The 22,048-nt window shown below is 36.8% G+C and overlaps 1 protein-coding gene across 4 annotated transcripts; it reads left to right on the top strand.

Moving 5' to 3' along the window:
- Nucleotides 1-1,094: 1,094 nt before the first annotated feature.
- Nucleotides 1,095-19,831, top strand: LOC113091750 (stromal membrane-associated protein 2-like). Of its 4 annotated transcripts, none has more exons than XM_026257377.1 (11): nt 1,095-1,238; nt 1,485-1,746; nt 12,724-12,857; nt 12,929-13,014; nt 13,110-13,188; nt 13,289-13,348; nt 15,953-16,025; nt 16,104-16,225; nt 16,352-16,523; nt 16,623-16,891; nt 18,312-18,447. In XM_026257377.1, exons 2-11 carry the CDS (start codon nt 1,644-1,646, stop codon nt 18,435-18,437), a joined length of 1,224 nt encoding a protein of 407 aa, XP_026113162.1. In that variant the 5' UTR covers nt 1,095-1,238; nt 1,485-1,643; the 3' UTR covers nt 18,438-18,447. The 4 variants fall into 4 exon arrangements, with proteins under 4 accessions (XP_026113162.1, XP_026113161.1, XP_026113164.1 ...); XM_026257376.1 differs by having other exon boundaries at nt 1,095-1,353; XM_026257378.1 differs by lacking the exon at nt 1,095-1,238 and having other exon boundaries at nt 1,505-1,523; nt 1,612-1,746.
- Nucleotides 19,832-22,048: the final 2,217 nt, after the last annotated feature.

Here is a 22,048-nt window from a genome sequence, read left to right as displayed (position 1 = left end):
GTATCTTTGGCATTTTTTTTTGCACTTCTCTACAACATTTAACTAGCAGGTTATTTGAGCTCAATGTGATTTTCAATGGATGTGTGAAGTCAATTCCCCACTTGTGAACAGTGGTTCATGAAGTCTAATGATAAATGTCCAAAACCAACATAATTTTGTCTATTGTAAACACTAGGCAAGATGTCACACTTTTTATTATAATGAATATTTTTCAGGTTGGATTTATAAAAAAAATAAAATTAAATAAAATTAACTAACAAAAAAAAAATATTACAGGTCAAACAAATTATATATATATATATATATATATATATATATATATATATATATATATATATATATATATATATATATATATATATATATATATATATATATAAAAATTGTAAATATGTTTAAATTGTAGTAATTTTGTTGTGTTTCTGTAATACATTTCTAGTTTTCATTCATTTTTATTTCAGTTCTTATTTTTTTATCACCACAGCTGAATTTCTAATCTTCATTCAGTTTACTTAGTTTTTAATCTTATATTTCTATTGTATTTTATTTGTTTTATTTCAATTAACAAAAATGTTTCAATCGTTTTTTTCAGCTGTAGTTTTTGTTAATGATAACAACACTGATATGGAATGAGCTGTGATAGTGAGATCTGCCACTGAATAATAGGCCTATATTATTTTGGCCTTTTAAACCAAATGTAAACACTAAATAATAATAACAATAATAATAATAATAATAATAATAATAATAATAATAATCATTGTAATTAATACATTTTAAAATACATATGCTTCAAACCTTTTTGTTAAAATCTGTATTTGTCTTGCCTCACTGGCAGCTAGGCCTAAAACTGTTGATATTAGAAGCACAAAATCCAATGTTTTTCTCCCCCCAACTGAGTGTGTAACACTAAGTGTGAAAACAGTACAAAACCACTGAAGATGGAAACATATCTTTCTGTAATTGCGCATGACTCACTCAACCTTTAGTGACTAAGAAATTATCCTTAGAACGTACTTGGCACGAGCATCAATGCGCACAGTGTTGTTTGTCTCCGCAGGGTGGCGCAATTTCCCCAATTCTAAAAATTACACAAACGGGTTGTAATTCACCTGATTGAACAGCGAACATCACGACCGCAATTGTCTATCTGAAGAAGGACTAAGTTGTGCGGTCTTTTAGAGAAAATGTTTTAAACAGCACATGGCTGAAGATCAGAAGCAGATGCCACAGAGGAGGTGCGGTGACTATAAGCGCGGCTGAGAAGAGTAATGCTGAAGTGTAATGCTTGAACGTGCTCGATGTGTCTCTGATACTGCGGGTGGAAAGTTGCGTGTTCAAGGACCAGCGAATGTAACGTTACAGCGATGGATATGGTGTTGTTTTTATATGAGCCATGATTCAATGCTTTTCCTCTTCCTGGTAAGATTAGCGGAAGCCAGCAGTAACAGTGTTTTGTTTTTTTTCTCTCTCTTCATCTGCAGCAGCAGCCGGTTTTGTGACAGTCAGCGATCCGCTTCCCGGTGTTTCACTAACACACAAACAAACATTCTGAACAATTTCTCAGCGGCGTTGGACTAATTGTTTCTTTATTTATATTTTTTTACGGAGCTGGTAGATCAGCGAGAGACTGCTTTTTAAAGATGACGGGTAAATCAGTCAAAGACATTGACCGCTATCAGGCTGTTCTCACATCTCTTCTGGCTTTAGAGGAAAACAAGTTTTGCGCAGATTGTCACGCCAAAGGTAAGAATCATACTTCATAGTATATAATTTCATCGAACAAATGAAAAATGAATCGTTAGAAAATGAGTTTATGTCGTTAAGTATTTGTGTATGAGAGGTTTGGGTTAGGCCCTGTGTGTGTTTTTTTTTATACTTCAGTTTGGTTGCTGTTGATGTCCGATTCGTGAACAAACCGTTCTTTTTGAATCGGATCTTTTTGATGAATCAGTTGAACCATTCTGGGTTGCCTGGGTTGCCATTTTAACGGTTCCTTATGTTGTTTTGGCAGTCTCCTACACGCATGCATTAAGTTCTAAATTACTTTGTTTTATAAGCTGGTTGGCCCTGAACTTGGGACATATGAAATAACTATAAAACACCCTTATTAACACAACTTAATAAAAAAATCGTAAGATGTCTCTATTGCCTAATATGTTTTATTGCATAATAAGGCCCACGTGATGACATGCTCAAGTTCAAACATTAAAATAATCACTGAATCGTTCTCATACTATCTTTCTTTAACTGTTTGAAAGAACCGATTCAGGTTAATGAATCTCCATTTGTCTGGTGTGATTTATCCTCGCACACACTCAATATTTGTGCAGGTGTGTTGCAGGTGCACACAAAATACAGTTATTATCCTTTATTAAACCGTATGTGTACTAAGACAACAGAAAGCATCCTGTTGTTGTTGTTGTTTTTCGGGCACAAAAACAACAAAGCAGATATAATTTTGCAGTATAGTCGTTTTTGCAACTATTCTTGCATCAGCACATTATTTATTTGTATTGATTTATTTTTTGTATTATCAGTTCTTAATGTTTATAGACAATATTTATTTGTTTGTTTTTCTAAATAACCACTTTATTGATTTAACAATGTAATAAAGAGTTTAAATAACATTATTTTCTTCTGTTTGAGATTGCATTGAAGATACTGCTGTTGTGGTTAAATTTCACATTAACTTTTGTTGCACAATATTGCACAAATCTCAAACTATGCTGCTTTTGTTATTCTGCGTGTTAAACGCTTTATGTTGGCAGACTTCCCTGTTTGACCTCCAGCCCTTAAGAGACACAGTTCTGCCCTTCTCCTTATTCTGAGAGACCGGCTGCTATTGGTCAGATGTAATCTGTTCCCAGCCCTCCCTGTCTTGTACTGCCTTGTACTGAGCTTGAGGACATCCAAAACTTCAGATGTCCTCTTTCAAACGTATTCCAGTTGCACGCTCTGTCCTATCTGAATGCTCCACTGCTTGCTCTTTGAATGTGTCACTTGGTTGTGAAACAAATGTTTGTTCCCTTTTTCATACCCTCTAAAGCTCAACTATGTGTAAATGTTGTTGCCCCTATTGGAGGCAAGAAACAAGTGTAGTACAGCCACAACATTTCCTCCCTTTGAAAAATGAGAAACAATTCTACAAGCAATGAAATTCAGTTACAGCTCCATGTCAGAATCAAGCCAGTATTGTAAACAGTAGCTTGCAGTGGTCAAGCAAGGCTTGTATGTGACGAGTCGTGGACTTTACTCACACCGAACATAAACAAACTGTATTTTGTCTTTAAACTGTGGCTGAAATTGTGTTTCCTGGTTAACTGGCATACATTTTGTGCTTTTTGAGCTCATTACTGCTTCTCTGTATAGCACTGTGCTATAGTGATACTATGTCTTCACAGATCTGAATAGGGCAGGTGGTTCAAAAATCGAATTCACAACTTGTGCTGAAGAGTTTAAGTGTGGTAATAATGCTGTGTCTCTCTTTACAGGCTACACAGTTTCCACTAGCATGGATTATTTGCTTTCTGACTGTTTGTGCATAATAGGGAAACGTTTTCTTAAAGTTAAAGAGCGTCAAGTGAGTATTGTGTATTGCTACTGCCCTGTCGTGTGCTTTGAATGCAGGGCACAAAATTTACTTTTATGCCACACCTGCCACTGTTGGATAAATTGAAAAACTTTACTATGAATATTTCTCAATGGTCATTAAAATTGCATGAACTTTTATTAAAAAAAAAATGTCCATGGTAAATGATTGCAAGCACACTCAGAAATAGGCCCAGATACAGTATTGTGGTGCTGTGGCAGGAAGCTACAGTAACTCTGATCTAGAGTGTGTTTTAGTACAGTATAGGTTTCCTTTTGATGGCTTGTCACTTTAGCAACTTTGCGTGATGGTAACAGCCTGTTTCTCTCCTTCTGTTTTGGCTGCGAAGCTAACTTTCAGATCTGTAATTTAAAGTTGAGCTGCAGTCATGGGAGTAAGACAAGTAGCTGTGATGATCTCTGGACTTCATCTGATGCCGTCTTTTAATAATCGATTCATTGTGCTGCTTGAACAGCAGGAACTGCGTGCATCTCTTCTTATTAGTTTTGTCAGCATTCACACTTATCTGTTTCTCATTGTGTGTGGTCTTTTTAGTTCCTCTTTTCCGTTGTTTAGTGGCAGTCTGTGTTTAAACTGCTGAATGCAATGGAGATCAGAGAATGGAAGTGGTTTTACTTGTGCCCTTTTCTCCCAGAACACCTTGGTATGAGGCTCATTTGCATTCTCTTGTTCTGTGGTTGTCATGGAGATATCGCCGTGGAGGCTGGAGAGGATTGAGGATTTGATGCTGGAGGACACCATGACTGTCCCTTATAGACCCTCTCAGTCTCTCACTGAGGAGCCAGTGTAATTCTGTTCCAACCCAAGCTTACTGATATTATGTTGCTGCTTCGTCATTTATTAACACTTAGTTAAGTAACATGTCCGGTAAATGCTCTTTCGCATTTAAAAATGACGTAGCACCAATGTAATCAACAGTGTTAACAAAAACAAACGTGACTATCAAAAAAAAAAAAAAAAGAAAAAGAAAGAAAACATATTTGCTTAAGCAATAATATAATTTCAAAGTGTTTGAGCTCTTTTAGAGTGGCTTGAGTTTTAAGGACCAAGTGAACTACCAAGCAATTTTACTTCATCAGAAAAGCCATTCAAATGGAGTAATGCAAATGTCAAATGTCAAAATGTAATATTACATATTGTGTACTGTGGTAAAAGTGTTTAACATACTATTGTGCAATAAACTTGAAAACAAAAACGTGAAAATGTGTTAATTAATAGATCATATATTTGAATACGAATAAAATAGTTTAGTGTTTTACTGCCACTAGTGGTCATTTTAGATAGAAACTGCAGTGAATTGTATGCAACCCTCTACATTGCGAGGAAATCCCTCATATATGCGACTAAATCTTCCTTCTGGCAAAATTATGTCTAATATTAGCCAATGTCTAATAAATTATCTGATTTTACTCGCCAGTGTGTTAGTTGGTTACACAGTAGTTTTTTCTAGTAGTTTATGCACAACTAAGGAATGAATGAAAGGCTTTTATTCACATGGCTACCACATGATGTGCTTCACTGTATGCGTTTTGTAAGTGAACTTTACAGATAAGGAACATGGTTGAAGAGGTAAAATAAACTAGGAAATATGGACAAAGGATCTAAAGTGAGACTTCATCTTTAGAATCTGCATCAAGCTGTTTTACTTTTTCAGAGAGTGTGTTCAGGACATAATTTCTAAAAAAAAAAAAAAAAAAAAAAAAAAAAAAGAAAAGAAAAATTGCTGTTCACAGTATACACTGTGTTCCATTCAGAAGGGTTCATCTCTGTGCCCTAATCCCTTCAAAGTGATTACCCTCCGTAGTGAGAGCTTGGGGTTTAGGGTGTAGGTTTTTTTTTTTTTTTGGAACACACTTACTGCATGATCTTAACGAGACGATTAAGGAGGTGTCTTCGTTGCACATTTTGTATGCTTGTTGACCCCCAATCGTCTTTTATGTCAAATTTTTTTTTTTTTTTTTTTTTTTTTTTGCCGGGAAAAAGAGTATGTATTGTCACCCTAACATTGCTTTAGGCAGCCCTTATTTAAAGCTGCAGTAGGTTTATTTTTTAAATATATATATTTTTTTTACATATTTGTTAAACCTGTCATTATGTCCTGACAGTAGAATATGAGACAGATAATCTGTGAAAAAATCAAGCTCCTCTGGCTCCTCCCAGTGGTCCTATTGCCATTTGCAGTTACGGACCGCTCCCGGTAAGAATCAACCAATCAGAGCTGCGGTCCGTAACTTTGTTTGTGTTCAAAATGTAGAAAAATGTATATAATAAGCGAGTACACCATGAATCCATTTTCCAAACCGTGTTTTTGGCTTGTCCTGAATCACTAGTGTGCACCTATAATAAGTGTTTATATTGGGACTATTTTAGATTGCTTCGGGGGTACCGCGGCTGAGTAACCCAGTACCTTTGTGATTCTTCATAGACATAAACAGAGAGAAGTAGATCCGTATACGATGTTCTTCCGCAAGACGCAAGCAGTTCTGTTTATTAACCGCTAGAGCGTCAAAAGTTCCCTACCGCAGCTTTAAAGGGTTAGTTCACCAAAAATGAAAATTATGTCTTCAGTTCTCTCCTCACAGCAGTTCAGTCAGTGTACTGTTTGAGTAAATGAATTACTCCGAATTATTTTATTTATTTATTTTTTTTATTTTTTTTACATTTTTCGGTGAACTAGCCCTTTAGGTAGAATACAGGCTATTGTCATGTCTGGAAACTTGAACTTTAGTGCCTGTAGTCTGCAAATTCTCAGTGTCTGACCTGTGTGGGTACTGCTTTGGCACACTTACAAAATGGTTGTGTGAATTCAGACTTGATTTAAAGTTTGGCATTAGTATTTGTGTATATTTAGGCAAGGTACTTTTATTTATAGAGCACATTTCAAACAGCCACTGCTGACCAAAGTGCTGTACAATCAGTTCAGACAATATAAGATATATAAATACGTCAGCAGACACAATCACATCATAACCCATCATAAAAAAAACATCATAAAATTACATTTAATAGGGATGCACCGAAATGAAAATTCTTGGCCGAAACCGAAAACCGAAAAAGAGAAAACCAAGGCCGAAAACCGAAACCGAAACACCGAAAGAAATTATGCCAATTATTAGTACCATTGCATTTATTGCTATGACCGTGTACTAACTTTACTAAAATTAAGACATTGCAATTGCATAAATTAATATTAAAGTTACAAAGATAATTACAATTACATAACTTATTTAAAAAAAAAAAAAACATAAAAATACATAATTACAAATGATGCAAATATTTATTAAGCACATTGCAACAATGCACAGTATAAAATAAAATTCAAACTAAAAATGTATCCCACTCATGTGTATATTTAATAATAATGTACAGGCCTACTGGCCTGCAGAAAGGTTTTAAAATAAACAGTTCTCTCATAAAAACAAAGTGCATTTAGGTGAAGTGCATTTGAAATTTTTCTCTGTAGGACTAGAAAGTGCATTACTTCTCCAGTTGGCAAGACTGTTACCACTTCTGGGGATGGGGACTTCAGACAGATAACCATCTAGCTGTTGAGCAGTTGAGCTTGTCATCTGCCTGACATTTGAGAAATATTTGAGAGAGTGAATTTAAATAGGGCCAGGGCATAAATAAACATTTTTATCAAATTAAAGCAGAAATCTAGCAGAAAATCTAGCATAAATATGGCTACAATCTGATATTATGTATGTATATATGTTTGTGTGTGTGTGTGTGTGTGTGTGTGTGTGTGTAGTAGTAGCCTAAGAACAAAATAGCCAACGTATTATTATTATTTGAGGCACTTTCTTGCAGAATTCCACTGAACATATCAGACAACGATGGTGCATGCCACTCATCTGGTGCAGAGACGAGTCTTTTTTTTCTGCGCTCTGATCTGTCTCCTGCGCTTGGAGCTTCTCCGTCTCCACGCGGGTTCTCCGTGATCATTTGGATCATTGCTCGTGCGTGCTGCCTTATTTCCGCATCCAAGTAATGGTCTTTATAATGCGGATCAAGCACATTCGCGATGAAGTGCAGAGGATCCGACAAGATCTCAGTGAGACGTGTGCTAACAGACTCTATAAGACTGTACTTTTCTTTGTTTTCACTTCGTGGTCCGTCTTAATCTCTTTGTTAGGAGACGCTTTAGTGCTGCGAATAAAGGAGTAAGAAGAGAGAGAATGTTCTCATTGGTGTTAAGTGAATGTCGCATGGAGCTCGTGGTCTGCGCTATGCAGGTGCACGTGCAGGTCGCGGTTTCTGTTTGCGTCATCACAACATTTCGGCCGTCTTGTTTCGGTGATAAAAGTCTATCGGCCGAAAACCGAAAAGGCCATTTTCGGCCGAAAATTTTCGGTGGCCGAAATTTCGGTGCATCCCTAACATTTAACCACAGAAGCGGAGCAGCAACAAGGTGTTACTGAAACAAGGTGTTGTAGACATCCTAAGAGACTTCATAACAGAGCTACAGCTGTCTCCGTTCTCAAGGTATTGTCTGTTTTGGAGATCAAGTTGAGAGACAGACTGGAGTCGTAATGCTGCTCACAGACACGCACTAATGGCGTGACTGCAGAGAGTTCATGCCTACATAATAAAGAACAAGGCCAGTCTTTATGAATTTTCATTCTGAATAAACCAAGAAGTGCATCTGCTCTGAGGGTGCCAGAGTCAGTTCATGTCCTCTTGTTATTTTGCAATAGGAGAAGCCCTGTAGTTCCCAGAAAAACTGGCAGCCAGGCTAGAAGTTCCCATTTGGAAAAACTGGGTCTTTAGTAGGGTTGTGCTGATAGACGATAGAATCATAGTTGTTATCACGTAGTCCTTCTATGTCCTCACCACATAGTGTGCGTTATAAGTTAAGTGATCAGTCTCTTAAAGGGCACACCGCACTATAATGCGATGCATGCAAAATACATCGTTTTGGCCTTACAAAGTCTCCATCCACAAACAGACTATAGATTGACTCTGCAGATAGAAGGTATTTCATTGCACTTTAACAAGTAACCTGAACGGCCTGTATATGTGCAATATTTTAAACGAGCCCTCACTAACTGAGTTTAATGCCACAGTTATGTTAGAAAGCATCTCATTCTTGTTTCGGTCTCGTCATGAGGCACGTGGTCCGGAGCGCTGTATGACTGATGCATCCATTCAATTCAACTTTATTCCAAATATATGAACTTACCAGTGCTGAATACTTTATATTTAACGTGTTTGTTTATGTCCAATATTAGTGTTAAACTGTTGGACTTTAAAAGAAATGTACTATTGATTTTCACCGTTGACTGACTTTGCAGAACATTTTAGACTGATAACTTCCATGCGATATGACAGTTACGTCTGACTATGTATGAACTAGCTGTTTTAAATACAGTTTTTTTATATATATTATATCAGTATGTTTGAAAGTATATTTTTTAGATCGCGCCATGTCTTTAAAATTCGAACACATTATTCTCTATGTGAGTACACACACCGGCTGCGCCATTCGGCGTCTGTCCGCGGCGCCCAGCTACGACTCAGAACGCTGTTCAAATTTCTGCCGCGCCACAGAGCGCCATCCGCATAGTTTTATATTAAAAAACCCAGATGTCATAAACTGAAACTGAAATTAAAGTACAGCACACTTGTTTCATTCAAATAAAACATTACAAAGTGTTTGGTTACGTTTTCAGCAGCACAGTTACCTAGACAACAGATACAACAAAACAATAACAGACTTATTATAATAACACATATTCTTTTCATTAATTAACGTTAAAAACTCAGCTTTTATCAATTAAAATCATATATTTAAAATTAAAATAATAGATGTAGTTAAAACTCTCCCATCTTGCTGCGAAATTGAGCTCACGCATATAGAATGTGCGCGTCCAGTGTGCGATACCTCGAGTTGTCCTACATGTGGCGCGACGCGACGCGGCGCTTCTCGTCCGGTGTGCGACCGCCTTAAGTGTGATCTGCATGTGGGAATCTCTCTGTTCTGTTATGATCTCTTTTGTGATTCACCCTGAAACCTGCCTGACTCCACACAACCGTTTATTACAGCCACACATGTTCTTCAGTCTGTCCTCCATCCCACACAAAAACACTCTCTCTCTCTCCCTGTGCTTGAGCAGACGTCCTCCAGTAATACCACTCAAGCTGATTACCCCTTAGCCATGCAGGCGGGTTCAGCAGGAGACAGACAGAAAGAGAGAGAGAGAGAGAGAGAGGAGGGATATTTGTAGGTGGGGGATGAATAGGTAATCTAAAGAGGCCGACAGCACACACACGCTCATGAAAATTGTCTTTTATACAGCTGCAGTAAAGCAGTATGCATCCTGTAGGGAATATCCCCTTCCTCTGGCACAGGGCCAACTCACATTAGAGCCAATGCCAAATCACAGATGTGAGTGTGACCGTGAGCAGAGTGCAGACGGAAACCAAAGCCCTAGTGCTCCATTAAGGGCCAAATGAGCACATATAGCACCGTAAATATCAGAGCTCAGATTTCATGATTGGATTTATGCTTTCTGAGCTTTTTTGGTACAAAGCAATTTTTAAACAAACAAGGTTAGGTGGTCTCGTCTAACCTCTCCATTTGATTTTCCTGAATTCAGTCTGGTCCACTTCCCCCACTTAGACAGGAAGAGACCGTCTGAACAGCATCTAAAGCACCCAGCAAACATTTATTTGTTTTATGTAACAGTGTAGTGGTGAGTGAATCTGAAATAGCAGTAGATAATCGCCAGAAAATAACAATAATAGACTAGTTCAATCAATAAAATTCGGCTCAATCAGAAGTTCAGTTGTGATTTTGTTAGTTTATTTCACATACATAACTTTTTTATGGATCAAGCACATGCTATAACATACTCTAACATATTATGATAATATGTGTAGTCAAAAATAAACATATTTTGTCAATTACATTTTTACAAATTTGTAATCATTTAAAATAACTGTTTTCTATATTAATGTTTTATATTTTTGTACGTAATTATTCCTGCGATGGCAAAATACAATTTTCAGCAGCAGTCTCCAGTGTCACATGATCCTTCGAAATCATTAATATGCTGATTTGGTGCAAAGAAACATTACTGTTGGAAACAGTTGTGCTGCTTATTTTTTATTTTTATTTATTTATTTCTTTTATGTACTCAGGAGCTTGATCATGTAGTGCTTTAAAAACAAACATCAACACCTTATATTGTATTCTGTATCTAACAGGTAGCCAGTGAAGGGATATCAATAAAGGTGTTATGTGATCCCGTTTTCTGGTATTTGTTAAAAATTGATAAATTTCTGATAAATAGAAAGTTCAAAGGAACTGAATTTATTTGAAAAATAAATATTACTAATATTTAACTATCACTTTTGATCAATTTAGTTCATTCTTGCTGAATAAGTTTTTTTTTTTTTTTTTTTTTTTTTTTTTTTTTTTTTTAAGTAAAACTATTAATAGAATCATTCATTCAATTGCAAAAAAACAGAATCATTAAAATTACTTTATAGTTCCCTTTCCTACTTGCTACCAAGTCTCTCAATCAAAATTTATTATAATAATTTTATAATTATTATTATTATTATTTTTTTATTATTATTTAATGCAAAACAAACTTTTCCAAATCCAGTTATTTCTTCCCCACAATCCTCACAATCTGATTGGAGCATATATATATATATATATTTTTTTTTTTTATTTTTTATTTTTTTTTTATACTTTTGTATGCAACATGCAGGTGTTCAATGTTCGAATGGCCCATGGGTTTGCCGCAATTGATGCTTACTGAAGGTTAGAGGCAAACTGTCTATTTTGTGTCAAATTAGATCCACTCAGATGAATATAACCACAGCAGGTGCGCTGTGTGAACCACAGGTATGACCGTCCCAGGATGCTGTTTGTTTGTTTCAGAGAACTCAAAGCAATTAAGCAGAAATGTTGCCAACACAATCCTCTGTGACATCACATCAGGAGACCAGCCAGGACTATAACTTAATGTGGTGCTTCCACCTATTGGCCAAAACTGATATAACTTTAATTGGAAAGCTCAATACTTGTGCTCAGACATCTGTTTTGGCATTGTCTTTGAAGCTTGCTCATGTCTCAGGGGAGTAACATTATATAATGTTTTAGAAAAAAATGTGGGAGACAATGGGGATAACTCGTGTGTGTGTGTGTGTGTTATATATATATATAAACACACACACACACTCCTGTGTGTATTAATACACGTATGATTTAAGAGCAGTGGGAAGGACTACAGATGCTGCAGGGGCTGATGGGTGTGTGTTATGAGCATCGTGCCAGTGTGTCCACATGACTGTCCAAACTGGATTAGTTATTGCAGTGCGTGAAGCTTCTTATTTTCACTTTTCTAATGCCAAGCAGGAGAATGTAAATATCATTCCTCAGCAGGCTCCCTCTATCTCTCGCTCCCTTCTTTTTGTGTTATTCTGCCCATTGCCTCCTTCACTGACTCATTCAATTGCTTCAGCCAGGGTTGTGCTGAATTCTGATTTTGAGAACTGGCTCGCTTTCCTATCATAGAATTTGGCCACATCTCACAGGAAGTTGAATTGTGATGACAGGAAAGAGGACTTTGTTGAATTTTAAAGCATAATGATATGTGACACCATCTGCAATTGTATAATTGAAAAAATATATTTGTGTGTGTCAAATTCTGTGACATTATCATAATTTAACATTTTAAAATGTAATTTGCATGACACTGAATTTTCAGCATCATGACTTCAGTGTCACATGATCCTTCAGAATCATTCTAATATTCTGATTTGCTGCTCAAGAGATATATATATATATATATATATATATATATATATATATATATATATATATATATATATATATATATATAATATTTTGAATAAATGAGAGAATTCAGGGAAATGAATTGCTCTTCCACAATGATTGATAAAATGAAAGTTTTTAAAGATGTAATAAAATACTTTCCAGCTGAATGTTACACGTTTCCATTTTCCATCTGTATAAAGTGTCATTTCAGTATTAGTTATTTCATTATTATTATCGTTTCATATTCCTGAAAAATTTAACTGTTATCCTAATTGCATATCTGATTTCTTAAATTATTATTTTCTATGCCCATCAGGTCCCAGATGGGCATCCTGGAATCTTGGAATCTTCATTTGTATCCGCTGTGCGGGAATCCATCGGAATCTTGGCGTGCACATATCACGAGTTAAATCCATAAACCTGGACCAGTGGACTCATGAGCAGATACAGGTAAGCTTTATGGGCCCTGTTTATGTATGATTTATGTATATTGCTGATGGATATAGATGTGTTGTGCTCAGTCTGTTCAGGAGATGGGGAATGCCAAAGCTCGGCGACTATATGAGGCCTTTTTACCAGAGTGCTTCCAGCGCCCAGAGACAGATCAGTATCCATTAGCGCTTATATATAGTATGTGTGTGCATGCGTGTTTATGCTTATTCTCCCCTCATGTTAAAGGTTTCCTTAAGCTACATCTTATAGAGCTGCTGAGATTTTTATCCGTGACAAATATGATAAGAAGAAATATATGGATAAATGCATTAACATCCAGTCTTTCAGGGTAAGTCATGAGATCTTGGAATGAAAATTCTCATTGTAATTGTTTATTACTTTGATTTTGTGAAAGAATAAAATAAATTGTCTTTCCTTTTTTTTTTTAGAAAGAAAAGAGTGAGACAGTAACAAAAGAAGCTCCTGTTGTTTTTAAAAAGATGAAGCTGGTGGGTTTAAGCGTTTGTGAAATTGAGCTTTTCGGTATAGTGTATCGTATAGTATCAGTAATCGTATTTATGGCAGCTGCTGCTTTTCAGAATTTGTATTAATATAAACTGGGAATATTGATATTAATGCAAAAAAAAAAAAAAAAACATTAGATTTGTATCATTTTAATTTAGATTAGAATTGGAACTTAAGGGAGCTTTCACACTAGTACTTTTGGTGCGTACCTGGGTTCATTTGACCTCCAGAGTTTGGTTCGTTTGGATGATGTGAACGCTGTTTTCTTGTTTGCGCATCTGTGGACCGTACCAGAGTCCCCCTAAAAAGGCTGTTCTGTGGTATGGTTCATGCAAACTGGTGCAGTTGGCTTCTGATGTGAATGCAATCGTAATCACAGAAGCGAACCGTTATTAATGCCTTATGAATTGGTCAAACAGTGTATTTAAGTGTTTGTGTCATTCGCTTTCCTGAAAAGCACGACTGATGCTCTGCAGCAGAGAGAATGTATTGACTCTGGCATTCTTTTGAACCTTTGCATTATAGTCATGACAAATACAGGTGCTGGTCATATAATTAGAGTATCATCAAAAAGTTGATTTATTTCACTTATTCCACTCAAAATGTGAAAATTGTATATTATATTCATTCATTATGCACAGACTGATATATTTCAAATGTTTATTTATTTTAATTTTTGAATTACTGCAGCAATGCTGTGCGGCATAGAGTCGATCAGTCTGTGGCACTGCTCAGGTGTTATGAGAGCCCAAGTTGCTCTGATATTGGCCTTCAGCTCTTCTGCATTCTTTGGTCTGGCATATCGCATCTTCCTCTTCACAATACCCCATAGATTTTCTATTAATTAAGAACAGGGATACCATGGTCCTTAAACCAGGTACTGGAAGCTTTGACACTGTGCAGGTGCCAAGTCCTGTTGGAAAATGAAATCTGCATCTCCATAAAGTTGGTCAGCAGCAGGAAGCATGAAGTGCTCTAAAACTTCCTGGTATACGGCTGGGTTGACCTTGGACCTCACGAAACACAGTGGACCAACACCAGCAGATGACATGGCACCCTAAACCATCACTGACTGTGGAAACTTTACACTGGACCTCAAGCAATGTTTATTGTGTGCCTCTCCTTTCTTCCTCCAGACTCTGGGACCCTGATATCCAAAGGAAATGCAACATTTACTTTCATCAGAGAACAAAACTTTGGAGCACTCAGCAGCAGTCCAGTCCTTTTTGTCTTCTGACGCTGTCTGTTGTTTAAGAGTGGCTTGACAGTTGACAAAAGGAATGTGACAGCTGAAACCCATGTCTTGCATACAGTACGTCTATGTGTAGTGGTTCTAGAAGCACTGACTCCAGCTGCAGTCCACTCTTTGTGAATCTCCCCCACATTTTTGACTGGGTTTTGTTCACAATCCTCTCCAGGGTGCGGTTTTCCCTATTGCTTGTACACTTTTATTCTAACACATCTTTTCCTTCCCTTAGCCTCTCTATTAATGTGCTTGGACACTGAGCTCTGTGAACAGCCAGCCTCTTTTGCAATTAACCTTTTGTGTCTGGCCCTCCTTGTGCAAAGTGTCAGAGGTCGTCTTTTGGACAACTGTCAAGTCAGCAGTCTTCCCTGTGATGGTGTAGCCTACAGAACTAGACTGAGAGACCATTTAAAGGCTTTGCAGGTGTTTTGAGTTAATTAGCTGATTAGAGTGTGGCACCAGGTGTCTTCAATATTGAACCTTTTCACAATATTCAATTTTTCTTAGATACTGAATTAGGGATTTTAGTTGTCAGTCATAAACATCGAAATTAAAAGAAATAAACATTTGAAATATATCAGTCTTTGTGTAATTAATTATACTATAATATTAATCAATCATCTATAATATGATATACAAGTTTCACTTTTTGAATGGAATTAGTGAAATAAATATAATTTTTTATTATAATTAAATTAAATTTTAATTTATGCATTTAGCAGACGCTTTTATCGAAAGCGACTTACACTGCATTCAGGCTAACAGTTTTTCCTAACATGTGTTCCCTGGGATACGATCCCCCAACCTCGCGCTTGCTAAAGCAATGCTCTACCATTTGAGCTACAGGAACGCATGATATTCTAATTATATGACCAGCACCTATAGACACGTGTCGTTCTGTGTTGGCGCTTTAGAAATTAATCAATGTTCAAAATCCAAAGTACAAAAATGTAATTTTATTAAAATATAATTAATTTTGCCATCCTGTGCATAGTAACTGGGTAAACAGCTGCCACTCTGATCACACAAGCATACCATGGTTTTGTACCAAAAAAAAAAAAAAAAGAAAAGCAATTGAACTCTGGTTAAGACCAGGCAATCAAACCAAGTGTGAAAGCACCCTAATTAATTTGAAGTCCTATTGAAGTGGTTTTCAAATTATGATTAAAATTTTAGTTAATGTTACTTGAATAAACTTTTATGTTTTGTTCTAACCTTATGCTGCATACTCATACTCATAACCGTTGACCGTTAAATTGTTGTCTTGACTGAACGACTTTTATTTAAATAACAAAATGGTGTTTTGATCATTAATGCATGAGTATGTTTGTTTGTCTCACAGAAAAAAGACGAGTCGAAACAATTCAAAAACAGTCCAAAACAGTCACAATCTGTTAATGACTTACTGGGACTAGGTGAGAAGCTAACAAACACACCATACATATCAGTGAAGTCACAATAGAGATGCTTAATGTTGAAAATCTCTTTCCCAGATGCCCCTGCTCCTCAAGCTCCCTTATCCAATGGCAAACCAAGCACTGAACTCAGTCCTGCCCTCGACCTCTTCAGCTCTCTGCCTGCCACCGTCAGCACCTCCAACTCTTCCAGGAGCACGGTAAAGATTTTCAGACAGCCCAGAGTTTTCACTTCATTCTTTGACTATCTTGGATCCACCTTTTGAGTGATACAATGCATGTAAACCAAGTAGTTTGTGTCTTGTTTTTGTTTTTTCCCACTGTAGCCTAGCTCAGGGTCCATGCCCACTGGACGGGTAGCAGCATCAATGCCCGAAAACCTCAGCCTGTTCCTGGATCCCCCCTCCAAAAGTGAGGACAGTGGAAAAAAGCTGTCCAAGGACTCAATCTTGTCATTGTATGGCAGTACCGCACCACAAACAAACATGGCTGCTCATGGTGAGATTAGTTTCCGGATAAAGTCATTTTTGAAGTCACTTGCATGTTGTTTTCTATTGCTTTGTACTGTTTATGCTGGTTTGTCTCTTTCTGTTTTAGCTGGCATGTATATGGGAGCAACCCAGATGGGCTATGTCCCTGCTGCAGGGTACGGCCAATACCAGGCCCTGGGTGCCCAGCAGGGCATGATGGGGCCTATGATGGCACCACAGATGAACATACTGGGACATACTGCTCCTCCGTACATGGCAGGGGTGCAGGGGGGCGTAATGGGAATGCAGAATGGCATGATGGGAAACATGGCAGCAGTTCCTCAGCAGGCGTATGGAGCACAGCAGACCCAACAGCTGCAGTGGAACATCAGCCAGGTAACAAGCACCCACAGCACAATTATCATGCTGACTTGAAACTGCATTTAGTTTTTTTTTTTTTTTTTTTTTTTCACAGTGATAGCCCAAAAATGTTTTTATGTACCATATTTTCCGGACTATAAGTCACACTTTTTTTCATAGTTTGGCTGGTCCTGCGACTAATAGTCAGGTGCGATTTATTTATCAAAATTAATTTGACATGAACCAAGAGAAATGAACTAAGAGAAAACATTACCGTCTCCAGCCGCAAGAGGGCACTCTTTGCTGCTCAGTGCTCCTGTAGCCTACACTGAAAACATAGAGCGCCCTCTTGCGGCTGTACACGGTAATGTTTTCTCTTGGTTCTAAATAAATGCGACTTAGTCCAGTGCGACTTGTTTTTTTTCCTCATCATGACGTATTTTTGGACTGATGCGACTTATACTCAGGTGCAACTAATAGTCCGAAAAATACGGTATGTTTAATTCAAATGAAATCCATTTTGTTTGTTATTGCAAGAAATCACCTTAGAAAGATTTAAAAATGTGAAATTCTGATTCTGTCATCATTTACTCAGCCTTGTGTTGTTCCAGACGAGTGTGACTTACTTTCTTCTGTGAAACACAAAAGAAGATATTTTGAAGAATGTACCGTTTTTTTTTTTCCATATATTTATCATGAATGGAAAGCACAATAAGAGTATCCAGAACTCATTTGCTATATTGCAAGCCTACTATAATGTTATAAAATGTATAATGTTACAAAACTTTTCTATTTCAAATAAATGCTGTTCTTTTGAACTTTCTATTCATAGTAAAAAAAATGTTTACACAAAAATATTGAGCAAATTAACTTTCAACATTAATAATAATAATAGGAAATCGGAGCACAGCTTTGTCATCACAGGAATAAGTTGCATTTGAAAATATATTAAAATAGAAAGCAGTTATTTTAAAATGTCATAATAATTCACAGATATTGCTGTATTTACTGTATTTGTGATTTATGATAATTGCAGCCTTAGTAAGTCCTTTATTATCGACCTTAAACTTTTAAACAGTATTGTTTTTACTCTTATGACTCCTAACATATTTCAGTGATTTTAAATTTCATCTGTTCCTCACATGAAGCTGTAGTGTGGCTTATGAAGATGCAGATGCACTTTTATGATGCTTTTATTATACTTTTTCACTCTTTTTGAAGTTTGTTAGTTCCCTGTGAAACATGATGCTGTGACAATCTTCTTCCTTGAAAGCTTCAGTTTGGTTCTGTTTTGCCAAAAGCAACTGGTAAAATGATTATCTTTTTGCCTTCCTCTGAGAAAACAACAACAACAACAAAATCACACAGGTTTAGCATAAGAGTTAACAAAATGAAAGGGTCACCATTATTTTCTTTTAATTGCCTGTAACGACGGTTTCTGTTGTCTCTCTCACAGATGACTCAACACATGGCAGGAATGAATTTCTATGGTGCCAATAACATGATGGGGTACGGGCAGCCCATGGGTGGGGCGGCTGCTCCCGGTTCAAATCCAGTGCTCGGGTCACAAGAGTGGAAGTGATGTCATAGAGAGAGAGTGGTTCAGCATGTCTGAATTGGTTGGGCTTGGTTGGCGCCACGACTGACTGACAGTAGAAGGGAAACAGATTGTAGGAGCAAACACTTTGGAGACTCGAGTAGATGAACGCAACCGAAGCACAGCCTCTACCTCCCTCATTCTCAGAGCCAGATTCTCATGCTTGCCTTCAAACAGTCACATACTCAGAGAGAGAATAGAAGTGTCATTCACTTCTCAGCTGAATGTTACACGTTTCACAGCTTTACTTTTGAATTTGCCCCACTGACCAACAGAAACCTGCTTGGTATGAAAGTGACTTTTGTGTGAGCTGTGCTTCATACTTCACTGTTGAAAATATACAATTAACCTTTTTGGCCCATAGTGTTTTGCCAAAAATGTACAGTATGCTAATGCAACAGCACCTTTAGTTTCAGTTAAAAAAGCTTGCTTCATTTCAGAAACAATTTATCATATAGATATGTATGTAACAGTCTATATGCAGTACATCTCATCAGAAGCTTGTTTGTAGTCATAAATGAACATTTTAAGCCATTTTAGTTACCATTTTTTGTTAATAAGGATCTTAAACTTTGATACTGCTGAAGAAAATGTCCATTTTGTGTCAGGTTCTGCAACGATACTCTTGTATGGTCGTCTTTTTAACGCACAGGGTACAACTAAGCCACTTTGACTTTGCTTTCTCTCACACTTGCTCTCAACTCAGGAGAAATAAAGGCTTGGGAAGATAAGAGTTCTCACGTCCATCTCATAGCAGGACATTTACATTCAGCCAAAGATTTATTAACGCTCCGCAGTCATCATTGGTCTTTGGAATGATACATTCTAGATGGATCCATGCTGCTGTTTGTCGTTTCAGAACATTGCAGTTTGACCTCAAGAGTGTAATGGCACCATTGATTGTATTGTGCACTGCTTTTCTCCTCATTACTGAGTGCAGGGTCACTACTGGTGAAGAGAACTGAACTTTTTGACACTGAGGCTGCAGTATGGACCAAGAACGTATGAATGTTTCCCTCTGACTGCTGCCTGGAGAGCAGAATTTGCCATGGTCACTGTGTGAAGTTCATTCAAAGCAGTCTTGGGGTTTGGGGTTTTATTGACTTTGCTCACTGTTTGTTTGAGCCCAATGTCTACTTTAGTGAAACCAAATGTGATGAGGTTCACTGTTAATCTTATTTCAAACCGGAGCCCTTTAAAACATGCTGAAAAACACACACACACCCTTAGCTGGTTTGCTGTTCAGGTTTACTGGGTTCAGCCATCACCTGCTTGGCCTGGCTCACTGGAATGCCAACAAGACCAGTTTAAACAAAGTATTTTTTTTTTTCAGGGTTAAGCAGTTGTACATGCATTAAACATGTCTGGGTTTTAATGTTTATTTGCAAGTGATGTTTTTATCTTTCATAGCCATAGAGACTCTCAAAATATTCTGCCCCTCAATGTATGACAGTGTATGTGATTTGTAAAGGAGTTCATTGCACTAGGCTTCTCTACATTTTACATTATTTGGTTGCCGTGTTTTTCACTGTAGCCCTGAATGTGAAGAATTGTTTGCTAATATTATTCCTTATGTTTGTCAAACCTTTGGTAAATGTGTGATCTGAAATGACACTGTCACTGTGGTCTTGCACATCACTGATCTCTACTGGCCAATAAGTGATCATCAGTGATGTATAGTGGTGTTTGTATCCCGCCATTTTTTTTCTGAAGGTTTTTTTTTCTTCTTTTTCTTCTGCAAAAAGTCAAAATTTTACTCTGCACTGCAATTTTTAGGTTTTGTTTTTTTTTGTTTTTTTTTAAATTAAATGGGACCATTCCTTTCTCATATTTAAGCACACGTGAACCTGTAAATATCATATTTGTGATATAACAAGATTTATAACCCTTTATATATCCAAGGTTTTAACTTTACTTTAAAACTACTGCTATAATGGCACTTTATGATAGCAGCTTGTATGCATGATTCGTTCATTGAGAAAGTTTGATTAGACAACATTCATTTTGTGTGCATGCTAGACAATCCAAGAGAGCAATCACTGGACGTTCAGACTGATGCCATATCAGTGGGCTGAAAAGTATTGCAGTTGATTTGATTGATCTCTCCAGGTGGATCTGCTTTCAACTTGAATGTATCTGTCTGGTTTGAGTGATTTGGATTAGGTCATTTAAAGAAGAATGTTGTAGTGCTCTGTGTCGGGAGTGTCAAATTTCTGGAGGGTCAGAGCACTTCAGAGTTTAGATTCAATCCTAAATATAAACACCTGATTCAGCTAATAATGTCCTTCAGGCTTATTTGAAAACAACATGGTTTGTGTGTTGGAGCAGGATTAAAAAAAAAAAAAAAAGTCTCCGGCTCTCCAGGATTTGAGTTTGACACCCCTGCTCTATGTAAAGCAATATGGGGTCGGTTTAAAATTTGCCTTATTATGATACATTGGCACATAGGTAATCCATAAAGAAGCAATCATTCTAGAGGTCTTCTACAAAATGCAACTGCTACATAGTGCACATTTGTATAGATCACATGAAATGAATGCTTTTGTTTTAAGCTAGCGGTAAATGTTAAAAGATCCATTACTGGTTTTATAGTATGCATCTCATTTTTTGGAATATGGAGGACTTGTTTCCACAGATGCTTGCAAATTCAAGGAAGAGACTCCCAGCAGCTGTGTAATGGTTTTCATCACTCCTTTTGGTTAAAACGGTGCTATAACATCATCATGCCCACATGACGTTGTCTAGAACGTTCTTCCTCTGTGAACTCTCACCTGAGGATGTAACATCACGTAAGTTTCTGTTATGCTGAAGTGATCCCATCATTGTGGCTCACAGTAAATGTGTAATGTGGATTACTTGCAAAGTTTGTATTTAAGGTAATTTTCAGACATGCATTACAAAGGCTTGAATGTGAAATAAGATGAGAAATAAACATTTTGACTGCAATTAAGTGATGTGATTACATAGTATATTTTCTTTAATGGCACAAATGCAACAAATACATAAGTAATTCACACATATTCCAAACTTCCAAAATGAAGTGTTTTATTAAGAGTAATGATGGAGAGTATGTACCTGAATGTATTTATTAGTGTAAGAAGGTAGTTTTGTTGTTACAGTGAGTTTCAACTTGCACAACAACCACCAGGGTAATTTATCCATAATATCAGGGGTGTAGAAACACCTAACACTTGTAAGCCTAAAACTGACATTTGCCTACCTGTAAAGTTGTTCCTCAAATCTGATTGGTTGATTGGGATGTACTTGGTGAAATCTGCTAGTTGGAAATTGATAAAGGTTGGAGTTTGTCATCCATTTAGCTTTCAAATGTAAGCATATGGGTAGCAATATTAATTTTGAAATGTAATAAGCAAAATGGCAATGCAGTATGTAAACTGGCAATGTATTTCTGTATTTAAATTTATATTTTCTCATGCATACAGTATGTGCAACGTTTAGTGCAAAATTAAAATTGCATTCTAGAATTTACATTTGTCATTTCTTACACTAGTATATGTATTTAATAGCCTATTAAAACTAGTGTAGAAAATGGCAAATGTAAATTTTAAATACAGAAATGCATTGTCCTCTTACAT

Source organism: Carassius auratus, unplaced genomic scaffold (assembly GCF_003368295.1).
Source record: "Carassius auratus strain Wakin unplaced genomic scaffold, ASM336829v1 scaf_tig00214282, whole genome shotgun sequence".
Classification (NCBI taxonomy): Eukaryota; Metazoa; Chordata; class Actinopteri; order Cypriniformes; family Cyprinidae; genus Carassius; species Carassius auratus.
Note: the sequence above shows the minus strand (reverse complement) of the source record. Positions and strands in the feature narration are given on the sequence as shown.

Excerpts from the sequence above, each read along its gene's own strand:
- LOC113091750 (XM_026257379.1), top strand. The coding sequence starts at position 1,644 with ATGACGGGTAAATCAGTCAAAGACATTGACCGCTATCAGGCTGTTCTC. Across the intron at positions 1,747-12,723 it reads CGCAGATTGTCACGCCAAAG|GTCCCAGATGGGCATCCTGG; the intron begins GTAAGAATCATA and ends TATGCCCATCAG. Across the intron at positions 13,189-13,288 it reads TTAACATCCAGTCTTTCAGG|AAAGAAAAGAGTGAGACAGT; the intron begins GTAAGTCATGAG and ends TTTTTTTTTTAG.